The sequence below is a fragment of the Gambusia affinis genome, linkage group LG02 (genome assembly GCF_019740435.1).
Source record: "Gambusia affinis linkage group LG02, SWU_Gaff_1.0, whole genome shotgun sequence".
NCBI classification, from domain to species: Eukaryota; Metazoa; Chordata; class Actinopteri; order Cyprinodontiformes; family Poeciliidae; genus Gambusia; species Gambusia affinis.
In genome coordinates, this window is record NC_057869.1 from 29,361,005 (window position 1) to 29,381,239 (window position 20,235).

Sequence of the window (20,235 nt, forward strand, 5' to 3'; positions counted from 1 at the left end):
TGGAGCGGGAAGCGATAGACGAAGGAGGGGGAGGCAGTGAGGGGTGGGTGGGGGACTGGTTGCGCCTGGCAGCCTGAGTTAGTGCCAGCCCCACGCAGCGATAATCTATAAGCGTTTCACAAAACAGATGGGCCGAGTTACCTGCAGTCCTGTTGTTGTTGCACAACTTTTCAAGCAATAAACCAACACTGTCAGCTCCCCCTTTAGCAGGCACTTGATAATGTCGTCCCTTATGGGCCCGCTGAACACCGCTCCTGCCAAACAACCATGTAAGAATGGCGGCGAACAACATATTGGTCGATGCACAAGCCATCAAAGAAGTGGTTTGTCATGGATTATTTTCTCTTTTTTTTTTATAGAACGAGTACACTTTTAATGTAATTGGGGAGGGGAGGGGAATCATCATCCCTGGGCCAGAAGGCGAGGAAGCTGTTGGGTTTCCACCTGCTGATGGTCTGCAACCTGTAGAACCCAGAGACGGGTAGCTTTAACTCAGGTTAAAGCTATGGTTTTATATCTATCTATCTATCTATCTATCTATCTATCTATCTATCTATCTATCTATCTATCTATGTATGTATCTATGTATCTATGTATCTATGTATGTATGTATGTATGTATGTATGTATGTATGTATGTATGTATGTATGTATGTATGTATGTATGTATGTATGTATGTATGTATGTATGTATGTATGTATGTATGTATGTATGTATGTATGTATAGATAGATAGATAGATAGATAGATAGATAGATAGATAGATAGATAGATAGATAGATAGATAGATAGATAGATAGATAGATAGATAGATAGATAGATAGATAGATAGATAGATAGATAGATAGATAGATAGATAGATAGATAGATAGATAGATAGATAGATAGATAGATCTATATATCTATCTCAAATTTGAAGACTTTTAAACCTGAATCGCCTGCTGCAGGACAATTGTACTTTGACTGGGCCACAACAAAACCACTTTTGTTTCACCTCTGTATCCATTTAGAGGTGGAGATATTTTACAAAAGAGAATGGACAAGAGTTTCAGCCTCCAGATGTACAAAGAAACATTTTGTACATCTGCGGCTTAACAGCATTGACTCAGAGGGGGTAAATATGAATGGAAAACATTTGAGACTAGGGTGGAGGTTCACCATTAAGCATTCTAATTCACAATTACATACTAGTTTGTGTTTGTCTACTGCATGAATCGAAATACAATGATGTTTGTAGTGATAATGTCACATGTAAAAACTTTCAAAACTATTTCTATTGCAATGATTTAAATTGGTTCTGCTTTACATATATATTACTGTTTAGAACACACTGCCTGCAATGTGATTACAATGAAAAAACAGCCTTGTTTGTTCTCTTAGTTCATTTGTGTAGAAGGTCCGGTTCGTTTGGGGAGTTGTGAATGTAAAATCAAACTGAACGAAAACATGAACTCTTGTTCACCTACAAACCTCGGTCTCGGTTTGGTTGAAGTGAACTTTGGGGCCGTTCAGATGTGGATGTCAAGTCAAGTGAACCAGAGACCACTCCAAAACAAGGACGTGGGCATTCTGGGTAAATAAAGCCAAAACAGCACTAAGAAGAGACATGCCTCATGACCTTTCACCAAAAGAGAGAGAAATCCTCCAACCACTGAAATGTGATGGAACTTTCATTTGCATTTTGTAAAGACCTGTAAATGCTAAATGTCTTCTTCAGAGGTTTATCCTTCAGTCCATTCCAGCAAGACTGTTAAAAAAGGTGAGGGGAGGGACAGGTTTTTCAAAAATGTGATTGGTTTCACTCAGTTCAGTGTGAAAGTGAACAGGAGCAGCTGAAAATGTAACAAATGTTGCAGTTTTGGTCTACCGGACTACCAGGTGGGAAAACACCCTTAATCTCAGAAAGTGAAGTTGCAAATCCCTTAATACTTTAAAACGGACTAAATTACACTTACCAGATGTCATGAGCCTGGCAAAGTGTACGCTAATACCGTTTACAGCTCACTTATTACAGAAAGGCTTTTCATCCAACACTACTACCTGCCTTCTTGTTTTGAAATCTTAGGAGAAACTTTTCTGAACCAGTACCTTTGACCTTAGATGACCTTATTGGCTCATACAGCAAAAAGGAAGCAGCTAATGTTTGCATACTGAAATGTGCAGGAAGATTTTCCCCAGCAAGACTGTTAAAAAAGAAAGAAAGACTATTGAAATAATCCTCAGATGTAATCAGGATCTCACTGTGAAAGCCTGTTTCTCTTTCTTTCTCTCTTTTTTTTTTGCTCCCATTATGGGTGTGGCTTTTATTCATTACGTTTTGTAAGACATTACACTCCCCATTGGTTAGAAACTGACAAAAGGCCTCCACACTCTATTAAAAGCTCCCATTAAGTCTAATGAAACAACATTTCTGTCTCTCAAGAGATTTTTGCGCGGCCTTACCAAGCCAGACATAACAGCATAAAGAGCTGGTTCTATGGAGGTGTCCTCCTTTATGCCGTCCTTTCAGCAGCCGCAGTGATTAACATGGGCTTCGTGTTTAAGGTACAGGCATATAATTCACTGCACAGTGCTTGTGAGGAATATGAAATGGCAGTCTCACTGGAGGAAAACTAAGTACTGGTTATGGCAAATACACAAAACACCATGATATAAAAAGGGTGTAGTTTCTTTTCATCTCGACTGCAGGTGGAATAGAAACCCCACTGACATCGTCAGCGGCCAAGCAATCGAGATTAAGCTTTCAAAAACACCCAACAAGCAGAAAAGTGAACTCACCAGAGTTTGGGTCCACGGAGAAGTACGGCTGTCCGTCCAGTATGCTGTAGACCAGCTTGGCGCTGTTCCCGTACACCGGATCGTCAGCATCCGTGGCTGTTACCCTGGTAACCGGGGTACCTGTGGTGCGGGAGAACGGAGTTATACGGACAGCTGCTCTATAAGCAATCAGGTTCTGTACATTGAGACGTGGTTGTGCTGAGCCAATCAGGATGAGACGATTGGACCCAACATGGGGTTGATTGGTTCAAATGTCAGGACCCTTTTTATTTTTTATTTTTTTTGCATTGTGCTTCAAGTGAAGAAGTAAACTCTGTGGCTTGGTTTTTAGGTTAAAAAAAATAATAACAAAAACATCTGGATTTATCATCCAAACATGACTGAAAAGAACAACGTGGTCAAACGTGAAGGAGATTGGTTTGTGTGGATCTCTTTCAGTGCCTGGCTTTTAAGGATACAGTAACTGTGGTTAATCAACATGATTTGTCAGAATAATAAGTAGTACTTTTTATAATTATTCTAAAGCTTTTATGCAAATGTGCAATTTGAATTCCTTAAAACCCATCAAACAGGTCATCACCTCATTTGGTTTAACTTAATTCATGGTGGTGAACATTATACAACATGATAATTATTCTGGAATGATTATAATTTTATGTACTTATGATTTAGGTTTACTTGACAGGGACAAACACGTAATAACACAGACAAACTGAATGAAACAACAACCCATGTCTACAGCATGGCAACTATTTAGATACGTCTGAAAAACCACCTCATCCTATTGCAAAAACTTTTTACCTCTAAAGTTTTTATTTTTTTTAAACTGCCGTGTTTTCATTGAGGGGATTTATTTAGTCATTTCAAGTTGCACAATTTTATGGTTAATGGAAACGCAGCTATTGGTACTGAGAAGCCATGATGACAGTTCGAGTTGGCCGAGATGTTTGGACAAGCAGAGTACAAATATCAGCAATACTGAGAATATTTGGAAGACGAGCTTCATTTTATTTCGCTTCAGTGGAGAAATGGCGTGGAACAGATGATGCGGGTATCAGATAGCCAAACTTCTTTTAAGTTTGATATATGCAGGATTTTCACAACAGAATGCAACATTTGCTTAATTGTGCTTTAAAATGGCACTATGTTCTTACAATTAAATATATAAAAAATCATTAGATTGTAGCACCTCTTCTTCATTGTTCACTCATGCCTCTTTGTATGATATGTATATTTATAAGAAGCACTATTGTTCGTGTTGTTTTTGTCTTTACAAATACAATGGCTACAGATATTCTACATTTCATTTATACAACCTATTCTCAGCAGCGGAAATCAGGTTCTTTAATACAACGACTTTATTATATTTGTCAAAAATATATGCGAGGACCTTGATCAGTATTCCCTCTCCACCAAGTGCTCAAGGCAAATCAGGGAAGAGATTAGTGCCAATTCAGTCCACCTTTCAGAGCTGCATTATCCGCTGTGCGGAGAGAAAAAGCCCCTCAGAATCTGAATTTAAATATATTATTAACCCAATTAAACCCAGCCGGTTCTGGATTCGTGGTGACCCACCTCCCCAGCGGTCGGCGCAAGGATGTGAGCGCGAGACAAGAAAGAGAGAAAAGGGAAGCTGACGGTGTGATGGCGGGCGACACGCTGGCAGGAATGCTGCAGACGGTATGGTAATTGTTTCTCTGAAAGATGTTTAGAGGTGTCCTGACAACAAAGGGAGATGTCCCTGAACACAGCCGGCCCGGGTCCTGCCACAGGCGGCTGAATCTGCCCGCTGCAGATGAGGTGTCTTGCATAGACGCGTGCCAGGCATGGGGGTTTGGTTCCAGCGCTTTGATTCAATGAGTTTAAATATGGATCAAAAATAAATAAATAAATAAATAAAGAGGAGAAAATGCCTTGCTAAATGGCAGTCTCTCTGAAGATTAGAATTACCTTGTAAAAATGGATTCCTAACAGATTTTTTTAGATATAATAAATGTCAGCCTACTATAAAATAAGTTTATGTACTATACAGTGCAGAAACTCGATACTTGGCTGAGGCTCCTTTCACTTGAATTACTGCGTCAATGTGGCATTGTGACATGGAGGCGATCAGCATGAGGCTCTGCTGAGGTGTTCAGGAAACCCGGTTAATCTGGCCTTCCCAAGCGATTCGTCTCAAGTCTCATCTCCCGTCAGGGATTTCTCCCACTGAAGGGGATTTCTCAGGTAGAGCAAACAGAAAGAGAAATTGTGAAGGATGAGGTAGATCTTCTGCACTGTTTAAGATTTGTAGTCTGCCTGTAGGTTTAGTAACGGCAGTGGATGAAGTGAACGAAGTTGCTCAGTCTGTGTTGGCCACACATCCACATATTAAATCAATGTTAACATCGGCCTCGTTTGGCTCGGCAAACCTCTTTGCTTTGGGGCATCGTTGTTTACGACACACGGAATTTCTATTAGACGTCATCGCGTTGAACTGCTTGCATTACAAATACAAAGAGCTGGACAATATGAGCGAAAAACTTAAAATACTTAAATTTTCTGAGCAACTGAATTTGAGACTTTAAGACATAATCTTTCCAATCTATAGAAATAAAAGCTTGAAATATGTGTATCTGTGCAATTGTCCAATTCTTCAGGTGAATTGCTGAAAACGATTAACCTTGTATTTAAATGTACTGAACCATAAATGTATTCTGATTACAAAGTTTGAGCCAGCTCCAGTAGGCAACATTAAAACTTTTACATCCAACATCCAAATGAGACTATTTAATCACAGATAAAACAAAATGCTCCCATCCTCAGCTTAAAAACACAAAGGATCATTTCCACATCCACGCTGGAGTTTTTTCCCCGACTTGCATACACAATCGGTTTCCTGTGCCGTCAGCTACACGTGTCAAGGATGGATTAATAGTCACCGCCGTGTCTGCGGTATTGTAACAGCAAAACAGAGCGAAAGCCACCTTTGCACTCTAACTGGAGTAGCAGTTTCACTGTTGCAACCCAATTATTTCACAGTGAGGGAGCCTCAAGTGGTCCTCTGAGACAGAGGTGTTCCAGTAATTCATAGTCTTATGATGACCCACGCTGTTGTGTTGCCTTTTGTTCAGTGTTTTAGATCAGATCAATGTGATGTTTCCTCTTTTTTAAGAATATTTGGCGAAAAATACATTACAGCGAATCAGCTGCCGAGTTTTTCTTCTCTGCTCCAAGGAAGATGACTTACCCTGCTTTACAAACAACATGGCTTCATCTATTATCAACAAAAGCAGGACGTTTGTTATCCAAAAATACCATGGATTTAAATTTAAACTTCTGAAAGTAAGACGTTCATGTTTACAATCTCCGAGTTTTCATTCGAAGCTTGGATAAATAAAAGTTAATGGTTACCAGCTAAGTTTCCATGACATTGTGCGCAGAAATTTGCGACATTCTGCTAATGTAAAAAAACCCAAAAATGTACCAACTGCAAAGCTTGCTGTCTGAAGCTGTTAAAATGATGAGTTTCATAATTATTACACTTGTTTTCTGGAGGAAGGCCTATTTTGTATTTTTACCTAATTCTTCCCAGTAACATGTTGAAGGTCAAAAAGAAACAACTTTTGTGGTATATTATTACCTTTACAATACCACTATGAATTCTTTTGTGGAAACTACATACTTATTAGAATTAGTTTGCAGCCTAGAGACAAAAAAATGCAGTTTTTCCATTTGTGTCAAATGATTTTTCCATCAAGGTTTTTGTATGTGCATGTGGAGGGTCCTCCATCTTTTCCCCAGTGTGAGTATTTATTTAAATGTTTTCATACAATACATTTATAATTTCACTCTTTTGTGTTTATTGCATTTGGTTGTTTGCTATTATGGGTGCACACATTTAGTAAACACCTTTTGTTTATTTTAATCATTAACTACTTTGTTGAGGACTGTTTGAAAGACAAACCAGGAAGTGGAACAAACCATCAAGCTGCTGGAAGCAGGAGACCTGATGTTAAAGAACCTGCCTCTCTATTAATAGCATAACTCCTTAAAACATTTTTGGTGTTAGGTTGTTTATGTTTATACATTGTTTGTCTGTGTCTCATTTCCCACCCCTCCTTGTTTGTGTAGGCTAGCCTCTGTGTTTAAATTCCCCTGTGTGTTCATTGTGTGAGGTCAGTTTTTGGTTTGTTATCCTGAGTTAGGTTTGCTTTAGTTGATTTCTTTTGGGCCCATTTTGTTATATTTTTGAGATTTGATGTTGGATGTCTTTTTTTTTGAAGAATATTTGGAAAAAATAATTAGAAACAATTTTTTTATATATATGCCTTTGTCCTTGTGCATTACTGGACGGACCGTAACAGTGCATTTGGAAGTGTTTTCGCATTACAAAAGGTTGATGGAAATGACAAAATTCAAAATAATGTCCGCTATTTCACAAAAAAGTTTTTACGCTCGCCTGAGGTAGTTTTCAGGCTTTTCAGGAAAAGAGCTAATGCACTAAGAGGAAGATGAAGACACATTTACTGAATGAGTTCCAATGTAACAAACTTATTTGTTATGTTGGAAAGAATAAGTATAACTAAGCAAGTCACTTGTAAGGCATGAAACTTGGAAAAAATGCCCACATATAAATCTCCAGCACAGATTTTTCTGAGATGTGTTCTATGCTAGTTTGGGGCAGTCTATTTTCTGTTTATGACGACTGTTAGTAGCATCGACATCTGACAAAATACAAAGCCTGGATGATTCGTTCCAAACCAGAAACTGTAAATCCACCTAATTCGCATTTTCTTTTGCAGGACATTTTAACAGTTCGCTCAAAATTCACGTGACATTGAGTGACATTGAGCTGTGCATCATCCACCATTGACAGGTGGATGATGCACAGCTACTCATTTGTGGTGTCTCTGTACAAAATATTGAATCAAATTATACAGCACACAGGACAGGAAGTTTATTTTTGCGTTAGTCAAGCTGAGGTCATTAAAATAGTTATCCACTACTATTAAAACACGAGCTGTAACCAATCCACAAAACCCTGCTTAAAAAAAAAAGAAATCCAGTCATTCTCACACCTAACATATTATCCTAAAGTTTTCTCCAGATGTGTTTATTTAGTTGGTGGACTGTACTATCAGAACTTAAGGGGCGACGTTGACGTTATCTGAATCCCATGAAATGTGTGCTTTAATCCAAATTGGAGACTTCGTGTTGCATTTTCAAGAAGCAAATAATATCCTTGGTATCGTATGTGTTTGCCAGTTGTCAAATGAATCGACAGCAAAGGAAATTGCACCGCCCCGGTTTCAGAGATACAGAGTCTAATCTGCTTCAGAGTTAAATTGCTGCTACTACAGAGAAAAGAGGAGAGCCTTCTACGCCTTCCTAATTATGAAAAGCACTTTAGTCCTTATATAGTATGTTGGAGTACAGCATACTGGCTTAATAAATTTAGTTACACTATGGATTGAAGTATGGAGAGAGGGGGTTCAGAAAAAAAGAAAAGTCTTCATAAAAACAGTAGAATCAGCGAAGCATGAAATAACTCCCTCTTTCTTTCCGTCCCACAGGGGTAAAATGTTCTTCACTGCCCCTGATAACAAATAAAAAAGAAGGATTAGGAAAGCCAGTGTTTTGGTCCTATTTCAAATCAGCTCAGATTAGCTTGTCTTTCCCCCTGATGATCCATAGAAATTTCAGGGACACTGCTGAGATGGATGTAGCTGTAGGGGACGCAAACCGGACCGTAGGAGGAATATTATCTCTGGCTTTTATTTGGAGCCTGTAGCGCCGTGGCGATTACAACAATAGCGACACAACACCTACCATATAAACTGCCAGGGATGGAAAGCTGAATAGGTGTTTAAAACAAAAAAAACGGTGCAGGAAAGAAGTAGCTCTGTGCCGTGCCTGAAGAAAAGTTCAACGTGAATGAAAACACGGCTCATGTTTAAGGAAGCATTCACGCCAGCCCTGTTTGGTCTGCTTTAATAGAACTCTGGTTCGTTTGTCCAGGCGGTACGTTTTGTTTGGGGAAGTGTAAATGCAACCAAACTCTGATGTGGATCAAATACACGGATTCTGATCTGTCTGACAACCAAGGTTTCCGTTCGGTTGAAGTGAACTCTGGTGCGGTTTAAATGCTACGTGAACTCCAAGTGGATCAAAGGCCGCTCAAAAAGCTGGAAGCGGACTAGCTTGATAAAAACCAGAACCTTGTTTTATGCTTCCCTTCGCACAGAGAGCCGAAACCTTTAGCTATTCAGAAACATTTGCTTGCTGGAGGCGTGGAATCTGTTGAAGTTAAAAATATTACCCAATCACTAACGTTTGAGCATGACAAATGAAATCCACTAGTTTGATCCTAGAAACTTGCCGGTAATTGCCTGTGCTGTAAGCAACCATCGACCACCACTGGCAACAGGAAAGTGCTGAACAAAACAACTTTTGATGTTAATTCCGTATTTGGAATTGTGACCAATGTGGACAACAGCAAGACTACATTTCTAAAACGGCGCAGAAAATTGACATCATCGTTCAAAACTTCCACATCTATTCACTGATTGGTCCGGTACAAATTTAATTCAATGGGAGAAAGCCCAGGCTGTGCTGTGTGGCAAGATTTGAATCGAGCTGAACAGCATAAGAAGGCAACGGCCAGGCTACAAGGCTAGTATAGCACAGGAAATTCTGGGTAAATACAACCAAAACAAATGTGCTAGTGGGAGAAATGTCTTGTGGTCTTTTACCAAAGATGGAAGAGAAATCCTACAACCGCTCAAACCTGATGCTACACCATTTCTGTTTACATCTCATGAAGAAGGAAGTTGCACTCAGCGTCTTCTTCAGAGGTTCTCATGTCGTTTCCTTTACTAGTTCTTGGTGTAGTTTTGGTGTAGTTCTTGTTTTTCAAAGGGCTTGGTTTGGTTGACAGAGTGCAGTGTGAAAGCAAACCGCATCAGCTGAAAATGTAACAAATGTTGCAACCTTGGTTCCCAATCAAACTGAGCCTAAAGGAAAACGGCCCAGATGAGTGAAATTATGCAGTGCTAAGAGATTTATTCTTGATTTCCATTTGCATTTAGATCATCAAGCTAATTTTATTATTCACTAAATAGTACATGAGTCAATACAAACATTAATTTTCAAATTATTATTTAATTCATTAAGAGAAATAAAGCTTATCTAAACCAACCAGGCCCTCTGGGAAAAAGTATCTCTGTGTTTTGCTAAATTATGAATCAACTCTGGTTAAGCTACATTTTTTGAGCTCACTATCACAAGCTAAACCCAGGCATGATTATTTTCTGACCTGCAGATGTAATAAATACTTTAAATAGAACCTGTCTGATGGCTAGAACATATAAGAAGCCAACAGATTATTGAAAAAAATTACAAAATCATTAGAAAAAGAAAGTCATTAACATGGTGATCCTACACAGGAGACCAAAATGAGTCCAAGTTTATACTAAATATCCAACCAAGAGGTCACGGAACAACAACATCTAGAGCCCTGCACACTTCACTTGCCTAGGCTAAGGTCAAAGTTCATGATTTAACAATAAAGACACTAGGAGAGATTTGTCAAAAGAAATCTCAACGATCCGCATGACTTGATGGAATATTCTGTGAAGTGATGAGAGGAAGCTTTTGGAAACGTTTGAGTAAGGTTAACTTTCTGAACATTTCACAAACAGACCATGATACTGTCAGTCTAACAAGATAGTGGAAGCATTACAATCTAAAACCCAAAAGCTTACCAAGTGTTTTGTACAGTTTCTACTGCAAATATCTTAACTCACCGAAAACAGGACAAAACTAACTTACAAGTAACTTTTCAGCAGAATATAGGAGCATGTTTTAAGTTAATAATTCCTTAATATTAATAAAAAAGTAGTAGTTCCACTGGGAGATTATTTCACTTTTAAAATGGGAAAATAGCTTTTTGTAGTGGAACTAGTACTTTAATTGATTTTTTAAAATCAATATAAAGGAATTACCTGTTTAAGATAAGCAGCTGCTGTATCTTGCTGAAGAGTTACTTCTAAGTTTGTTTTGTCATATTTCTAGTGTACTAAGATATTTGCGCTTTTGAAGTTTACAAAATGAACCAATCAGAACTAAGGTACCTGAGCCCCTCCAGCATGCTGCCACCACTATCGACCCAATGCTAGAGCGCCATTTGATATCTATTACCACTAGTTATAGAACACTAGTATTTATTTAGATAATATCAACAGTTTAATTCATGTACAGTTGAACCATGTATCTTTTTTCTTCCATTTCAAAAGTGTTCTCTGCTTTTGTGTTGGTCTACAACATGAAATCCCAATGGAAAAAAAAACATTGACGCATTTTCCGTTCCGACGTGAACAAACGTAAGTAAAAGTTCAAGCGGCGTGAATAATTTGGACTCTAAGTTCACTTAGAACAAGTCTCTCTCTCTCTCCGTCGGATTTGGACCACAGCCCCCTGACCCCACCGGGTGACACACGTTGGGCATTTGTGGAAATTACAGCCTGCTGTTATGGTTGTTTACCCGCGCTAAGTGTAACGCCATTAATCATGTGCTGAAGTTCCCAGGATTTAACGCCACGGCAATAATTTAAACACACATCATTTTCAAAGGATGCCATTACTGTACATAAACCATTTACAACAAATTTACAGCTGCTGTTCCGCTGCTTCAAGGGCATTCAGTGGCTAAAGGGCCTTCCTAATAAAGACACGGAGGGTTGGGGAGGGGGATCTAGACTTATGTTTTATCAACCGGCAGAAATAATAGCGCCAACGCTTCCCATTTACTCTTACATTGGCTCGGTGATAGGAAATCAATAGGTATCTTTCCCGAACCGGAGAGGGTGTAAATTGGGAGGGTAGGCAGCTCCATGTGACGCACAACGGCCGAGGAAGGACACCGCAGCTTCTTTCTGGAGCCACGGTTTCATCCGCTCACTTCCTGCGGTGGTTTAGCAAGGATAATCAAACAGGAAGTCATAAAGACTTGGCTTTGAGCCATCAGGATGCTCGTTTGCAAACACTTACTTTACACTGCGGGGCGGCACAAAAGGGAAATGAACTCGCTAATTAGGCAGAGTAGTTGTCGGCATCTTCATCACCAAGTTCAGAATTTCCTTATGTTTCCACAACGTCGGGGCATGCTGTGGTGGCGTAGGGGATAGCGCGACCCATATTTGGAGGCCTTGAGTCCTCGACATGGCCGTCGCGAGTTCAATTCCCAGACCCAGCAACATTTGCCACATGTCTTCCTCCCTCTCTCTCCCCCTTTCCTGTATAAGGGACACTAGAGCCCACAAAAGAACAAAAAAATGTTTCCACAAGGTCTTTTTTTATTATTATTATTTTCATATATATTAATATGAATGACAGGCTTAGAGATTTTTTTTTATTTTTGAAATTGTTAGAGGCATAATGTTAGCAGCATAAAGACACAATATCACCAGGAGAAAGTCGTAAAATTACACACGCAAAAAAAAAGTTATTTTGATGAGAGCATGGCGTAGTCATCATGATGTGACGTGACCAACTGGTCCAGTCTGTGATTCGTTCTGAGGACACATTATCTGCTCAGCCCTACTGATAATCTGATGGTGATATGTTAAAAGATTAAATACGTCCTATTTGTGAAACCAATACCAGAGTAAACTTCACAAGATGTTTAACATTCCTCATTTTAGTTTTTTTGTTTTGAACTTTTGGTGAGGATCATATAATTACTACTTTATTCTCCTAATATTACAACTTTTTTCTTGTGCTATTATGAGTTCATCTTCATATTATTTCAACTTCATTGTCAAATGACTATTTTTATTTTGATAATTACAACTTTATTATGACAATATGACTATTTTTGTATCCTATTTTTTTCTCATCTTATTACAGCTTTATTCTCATCATATAAATTTTGTCATTCTGTAATATTACAACTTTTTTCTTGTGCTATTATGACTTTATTCTTGTAATATGAGTTTATTCTCATAGTATTATAATAACCTTTTACTTGTCTTTTTTTTTTAAGTCTGGCGCTCAGACTCTGTCGTACATACTACTATGACTTTATACTCATAACGTTAAGAGTCAATTCTCGTGCAAATTTTTTTCCACAATATTATGACTATTTCTTCTATTTAGTCTGTTATCTTAGTTTTACCTTAATTCTCGGTCGTACAATATAGACAGCACAGACAACAAACAAATCTCTATCTCTATTTAGATAAAATTGTGTTCTAGGGATTTCTTTTTAAAATCTTTACATTTCTTTATGATTCCACAATGTCAGCTTCAGTGTCGACAAAGCAAAAAGTGATGCTTTTTAAACGTTTTAGAAGCGTGTCTTCTCTTTCGACTGGAGAACATAAGATGTTCTCTTTCCATCCAATCTGCTCAGAATTTACTTCAACAAGTCAGCAAAGGGAACCACAGGGAAGAACCAAGCACCGGCCTACTCAAATCACTCCAAACAACGTGTCATTACAGTTCATCTGCTAGCGCCGGCATGCAGCCGCTCTCCTTCTGTGTAGCTAGCTAGTGCGGCTCCAGCTAGCGGCGCTCACCTCGGCCCCGGACCCGGCTCCGAGGCGTGAAGGGCGGCAGACAGGAAGGGGGGAGGGGAGCATTCATATGTATGCAGGCACTGAGCCATAGAGGAAGGGTATCACTGAGGCATGAGCGGGGCTGTGGGCTGCCTGAGATGTGGGGCTAACGGTTCCCCACTGCGAGACCTACCTGGATAAAACAATACTGTTCATGTCTGACTGGCTTTACGCTGCAGGGGTTGCAGGAGAGAGGGAGAAACACGGGATAAATCAGCACTGAGGGCAGAGGTGTACGGTCATGATCAAAAAAAAAAAAAGAAGTTTTTTTTAAATGCCAGTAGAAAAAGGACAATATTTATGTTAAAATATATTATTTTTAATGACAAATGACATTTTTAAGATGCTGAAAGTGGTTTCTACCACTTATGTTTCCATTCTAATTAATCACAGAAGCTTGGAATAAGTTTTACTCCTCTTCCAATTATTTTTCCTGCTTAAACAAAATGATTTTTTGTAGTTTCCACAAGCTTCTTTATTGCAATTATAATGTTAAACACAAGTCTGCTACTGTTGAAAGGGTTCTGGACCCAACTCGTGACAAAGCGTTTGATAACTAACTCAACTTTATTTTTACACAACAACCAGAAAAGAACACAGAGCTTTTCCTTAAGAGGAGATGCTACCAAAAGTAGGAGCTAAAAATGAGTCATCCACTTATTGCTTTAAATTCAGCTCTTCTTTAGCATAAGGGCTAATATTAGCAATGAAGCACAGCTAGGCCCTGCAGGAAGTAGCTTGAGTAGATTTTCTAAACTCAAAAGACATTGACCAGCATTGGAAACCTTCTGTAAATGTGGTCCAAACGTCACATGTCACACAGATTAGTTAGTTTTTGTTGATTGTTGTTCTTAAACACTAACAGTGACTTGACTTCTTCAATAAACCAGTTTGAAATCAACACAATTCTATTTTCTTCTTGTTTTCTCTTTTCAAAACTTAATGTTTCTCATTTAGACTCACTAAAACAATTTCTATTAAAAGAATGAACATTTTAAAATTGAAAAAAAGAAAAAAAAGTGACTTAATTTAGAAAATGAGTTAAAAAATTATAAAAATTTAAAATTTTATATTAAGTCACCTTAATGTAATAATGTAAACACTAAATAATATATATTGAGGCAACATTTTAAGAATTTTATCAGAACAAATAATTTTTTGATTAATCTAATTGCTAGTTGACAGTTGGATTGACTCAATTGAAACCGTATCAATAGTTTTTCTTAAAAATTTTGGACTTGACCATTGAGGCAACAAGGAAACTGGACAGAGAAGTTGAGTCAGCAAATTTTTTTTTTTTTTTTTTGCACTGTAGGGATCTGAAGTTATGGTCACAGAGGGCATTAATATCAGCAGCAATACTCAGACACACTGTGGCATTTAAATGGTGCTCAGTTAGTAACATGGAGCCAAAAATGTGTCAAGATAAACCCGACACCTCTTCACCACTTCCACCAACCAGAACCACTGACAGAAGACAGGATGGATTCTTGCTGTGTTGTTGTTTACTGATTCTCACCCGACCATCTGGCATCTCAAACTTCCTCTGCGATCATGCGTTTTCCCTCCGACTCCGGCTGGAACCGTGTAACGTGGGTTCTCGTAGTTCAAAAGGTTCCGCTGTAGTTTTCCACAGCCGGCATCTGGCACCGTACTTCTGCAAATCCATTTTCTTCTATTGCAGCGGGCGTTGGATGTACTTCCTGCTCATGTTCACTCATGCATGTGCGCCTACATGAGCGAACTCTTTAAAATGAGATAAGATCATGTAATTTTCCTCCTTTGTGAATTAGTAATGAATTCTGCATGGCCTCTTTGCGATGCTTCTGAAAATAAACTTTATGCCCTGCTCCTGCTTGCTCATTACGTGGAGGTAGTGACATGATGCAGTCCACTGTCGCCGTGTGCTTGGTCAGGAGGAGGATTAGATACAAAGTCAGTCACACTGCTGTCAGCCAGTAGACTTTACTACAAAGAAAAGTCTGTAGAAATCAGCAAAATGTGAAGTCAAACATGTTGAGAGAACTCTTTTGTGTTCATTATTAACTATTTTTCTAAAAGATAAATAAAAACACTTTAATGTGCTAATTTTGTTTAACTTGTTTGACGTTTTGAAAATTGAAATCACTTTTATTTTCATACAAGAGTTCAAAGCGGAACCTTTCTATTTGCATGTTTCTGGTACGCCTGTAAATCCGACGCACAAGAGAAATCAGGAATGGACGACAAAGCTGCTTTTCTTAGACCACTGAGGGTTAATCTTTACTTCAATAAAATGATCCGACTGGACGCTGGGAAAACACTATTATTCTGTTCAAGTTGTGCTAAAAGGAGTTAGCCAATGAGTGAAGCTAATCAAGCCTAAAATAGCATCTCAATGCTAAACATGTAGCAGCAGCAAAACGTCCTCAATGCTAATGTCTGTGACCACAGCACGTTTCTAAAAGGTTTTTTTTTCCCAAAGAGTTTCTGGGTAAAATAACAATTTACAGCAATTTGATGGTTTTATAACATGAATGACGGATTACTAACAATAAATATCTCTGTTGCTGAGCTCATGTGTTTTTACTCAATAATTTCGCAGCAAAAAGGATTTAAAAAGAAAATTCAGAATGCTGGTTATTTTGTTGATATATTGTTTAAAATGCAATTAATTGCAATTAATTAATTAGAGACCCTGTAGTTAACTCCATTGAAGGTTTTAATCAAGTCCTGCCTCTACAGAACAAAACAAACTAAGCAGCCAAATTTTTACTCTCATGAATCTGAATCAGTTTCCTCTGTTTTTATTTTTCAACATATTTGTTTTGGTTGTTTCAAGTGAAACGTTCAGGAATTGTTCTCTTTGTCAGAAATCAATTCTCGACCGTCAGCAGAGTCTTTTTGTGTTATCAGCGTTACAGAGAATGACAGAACACCTGGACCCAGACGCTGTCGTCCCTCCTCCAGCATTCCACTGGACAGCCTGACTGGACCACACTGCTTCGCTTCACTTCAATGAGTTTGCAACATTTATATTTCCAACAACAACAAAAAACGGAAACCCAAACATTTAAGCTCGGAAAGGATTTTTGGCTTCTTTCTTCCAGCAGGTGCAGGAACTTTACCTAATGAATCCAGGTGAAGTAAAAAAAAAAAGCAGGACAGTAACTGCTTAGACACGTCCAACCCTTAACCTCTCTTCTGCCTTTCTGGGTCAGAAAGATGGCATGCCAAACTCCAAACTCTCTTTTAGATTTTTTCTCTCCCCCCTAACATGGCTGGTCTGTGGCGCTGGACTGTCCCCAGACAGCGCCACTGCGGTGACAGGAAAGTGATTATGTATCGATCATGATCACATAGACACTGGTGTGGCTCCCTCTCTGGCTGCAGGGCTGAGAGGATAATAGCTCAGACGTGAAGACTGACAGCCAATCTCTCCAGGCTGAGCCGCCAGCTCTATTTTTGGACGGTCCCACCTATGTGATTGAAATGCGTGCGCACGGGTCGGAGGGTTGAGGGGGGGAGGCGACGTTTGAATTAAGAGCCGATTAGCCGAGGAGAGAAAGAGAGAATCGTCGGACATGAACTGTAGCGCAGTGCCGGAGGAGAAAACTCTGAACGACAAAGAAAACATTTGTAGCAAGGTGGAGAAAACAAGCAATCTGTCCGTCTGTCCATCCCTCCCCTTCAGTTCTCACACAGCAGAAGATGACACACTTGGAGCGCCGCCGGCTGATTCTCTCACCACGCTCCACGCCAGTTTCAGATTCCTTGGCTTGCAGATGGGCATTAATAGCAACAGTGCAGCTGGGCATTAAGGAAAACCCTCGAACAAATGAGCACGCTCATAAACAACTGGCAAAGTTTCATTGTTCGTGCCAGCCCAGCCCAAAGCCTCCATCCCCCTTTATGTGGAACAATTTCCTCCTGACGTTTCTATAGAGCTCAGCTGCTGAATGAAACTGTACACTGCTTTGATAAGATATTCATATCAGATGTTTTTTTATTATTATTGTACCCCATTTTGTCATGTTTCAGTCACAAACCTCCATGTGCTTTAGTTGGATTTATTGCTAGTAGAGGTGGGATTAAAGTTTTATCACAGTATTTTGTGGTGCTATTGTGATAACAATAAAAGTGGCGATAAGAACTGATTATTACTTCTGTTTTTAGGTAACTCTGACTCCATCGTAGTCCCACAAACACAAACACTGTTGTTGGGAAACATAACCGTGTGCTGTAGGACAGCAGTCACACAAAGCGGTGTGATTTGTATCATTTAACTGAAATCTAAATCCTTATGACAGGAAATTTATCCCGATACATGATAAACGATACAATAAATGATCAACCCAAAGTGGAGCATAATTGTGACATAAAAAGAAAATATATATATATATATATTTTTTTTATTAAAAACAAGCCTTAAAAGTGTGACGTGCCTTTGTATTTAAGTTTCAAACCATGAAATAACATAGTTGTTAATTATTACCTCCTGCCTCGCTCCAAAACAAGTTAGAAAAAAATTACTTGAGTCATATGGCGTCTTTCAGAAACGGTGCTTCACAAATGCCAACAATGCATAAAGCAGAAGACAGAAATCTGTTTTCAAATGGCTTTTAAATGAAACCAAAGTCCAGCCATCTCAGGTCCAAAGGAAGAGTTCCAGAGTCTGAGGGCCACTGAACAGAACGCGCCGTCTCCTTTTGCCTTCATCCTAATATGAGGAACCATCAGCAGAAACTGATCACAAGGACCGTGCCAGGGATATGTGGCTGCTGAAGCCCTCTGATATCCAGTCAATAAAAGAATTTTACATTGCAATAAAACATCCCAGAAGCCAACGAAGCAACAAGATTGGAGTCGTGTGAAAATTTAGCTTAGAGGCCTGGCAGCTGCATTTTAAATCATTTGCTGCCATTCTAGGGAGGTATTGCTAAACTGTGTGTTTAGTGCATCGCAATAATCCCATAGTAATAAAACAAAATCATGCATATTTAATTCCAGTTCATTATGTGAGACAACAAAACTTAGTTTGGCAATATTTTTCAGATGTTAAAAAAAGGGATGCACCAGAGACATTTACGTCTAGAGTAAAACCACAATCAAAGGCTTTGTTATGGCTTCTTAAAGAAGATTTTGCCAAAGAAGCAAGAGCTCCAACTGTCTCCTTTATCTGAGATATGTATTTTTCTGGTACTCTGATAAATGTTTAAGTTTTGTCCCCATTTAGCTGAAGAAAATTGCCTGTCATGCACCATTTAACAGAGTCTATACACATAAACAAGCTGTGCAGTTTATACATCTCATTTAGGTGTACGAGTGAATATCATCAGCATGGCAGTGATAACAGATGACTTTAAAGGTTGACAGAATCTGACCAAGGGGGAACAAACACAACAAAACAGCAGAGGCCTCAACAGAGGACCTCGGGGTACACCAAACCGGACTGGATAAGGAGAAGATCAGCACCTAGAAGTAACTACCAAAAACAACATGTCAGACAGAACCAGTCCAAGCATTTAGCCCACACTTCTGATGATTTTATTTTGTGAATGCTATTAGAGACTTAATTTTACTCCACCTCACAGTCACATGCTGCTCTGTCTTGTTCCACCCTAAGCTCATAAACAACGGTGGCGGGCACACTTCTGTTGATGCGCTAATAGTTGAGCTAATCTTTCGTTTTGCGCATCAGCAGTTTAGCTCATTTTGAAAAGATTTAGCACATTTAGCTTCCTTTAAATTTATTTTTCCAAATAAATTCTTAATCACTAATTTACATGGGTGTTATGACATTTATTCTGTTCCCAGAATGCATCACTGTAAAAGTGCAGCCTGTAGAACTACAGCCTAAATGGTCATTAATTACAGTGTTGGTATAGATCTTGTTTGTTTCTGAGATAACAATACTCAAGACCTATTAAACTGAAACCATAACTGAAAGATATGCTTGTTAGCATTAGCGTCTGCTAATTATTATGTTGGTATAGTGCTTTAGCATTACCAGAGTTTGGGTATTATTAGTTTTTGAGTATATACTCAAAATACTCAAAAACTGAAACCATGAGTGAAAGGTTTGTTCTTTAGAATGACCTTTTTCTAATTACTATGTTGGTAGAGTGTTTTAGCGTTAGCAGAGCTAATGTTTGTGATTAGTGCTTTAGGATTTGCACAGCTAACTTTTTAGCTACAGGTACTCACCACTGCCAGTCAAATAGATTAAGGTGTTAGGTTGGAATATGTGTACATATGTACTTCAGCAAAGACCTCTATCTATAACTCACATGGTGACAAACTGAATCTCCACACTATATCAGCATGTGTTGCAGAAAACAGGAAGTCAGGGTAACTAATTCCAAGGTAGGCGAGACAAGGGAGAAAAAAACCCCATCATGCTCCTCCTAAGACCATCAGTTTTCATAACTGGACTAATATATACTCATGCTAAAATGCATGTTTCAGCAGGTCTGCAGAACGCAGCTGAGGAATGGGGTTGGGGGAGAAATGAATGAATAAGTAACACCCTGCAGAGGCTGGAAGATAAGAAAATATATGTTTATATCAGCTGCTAACACACTTTTAAAAATTAGACTTGGGCAAATCCAGCATGGGGCCAGCGCAGAGGGCTTCCAACAATAATAATAATAAAGAACGTATATTACATCTTCAAGATAAGATATGGTTGTCAGCGTCCAAGAAATAATTCCCCAGAGGCAACGATGGATAAGGGACAGCACACTTTTGATAAGTAAGGGGATCGTCACACTTAAGCACTTACACTGCCATTGTTGTAGTACAATTACTAGTCTTTTATAAGACAGAGAGGGAGCTGTCACAGAGAAGCAGGGGATGGTGTTTGTGTGCGTGGGCGTGTG

The 20,235-nt window shown here is 38.9% G+C and overlaps 1 protein-coding gene across 3 annotated transcripts in view; it reads right to left on the reverse strand.

Moving 5' to 3' along the window:
- cdh8 (cadherin 8) overlaps positions 1-20,235 on the reverse strand; it is a 374,224-nt gene that overhangs the window by 44,682 nt on the left and 309,307 nt on the right. For all 3 annotated transcript variants that reach the window (XM_044135659.1, XM_044135649.1, XM_044135640.1), the window contains one exon: positions 2,778-2,897. In XM_044135659.1, the coding sequence (XP_043991594.1) occupies positions 2,778-2,897 (120 nt within the window). The remainder of the gene's footprint in view (positions 1-2,777; positions 2,898-20,235) is intronic.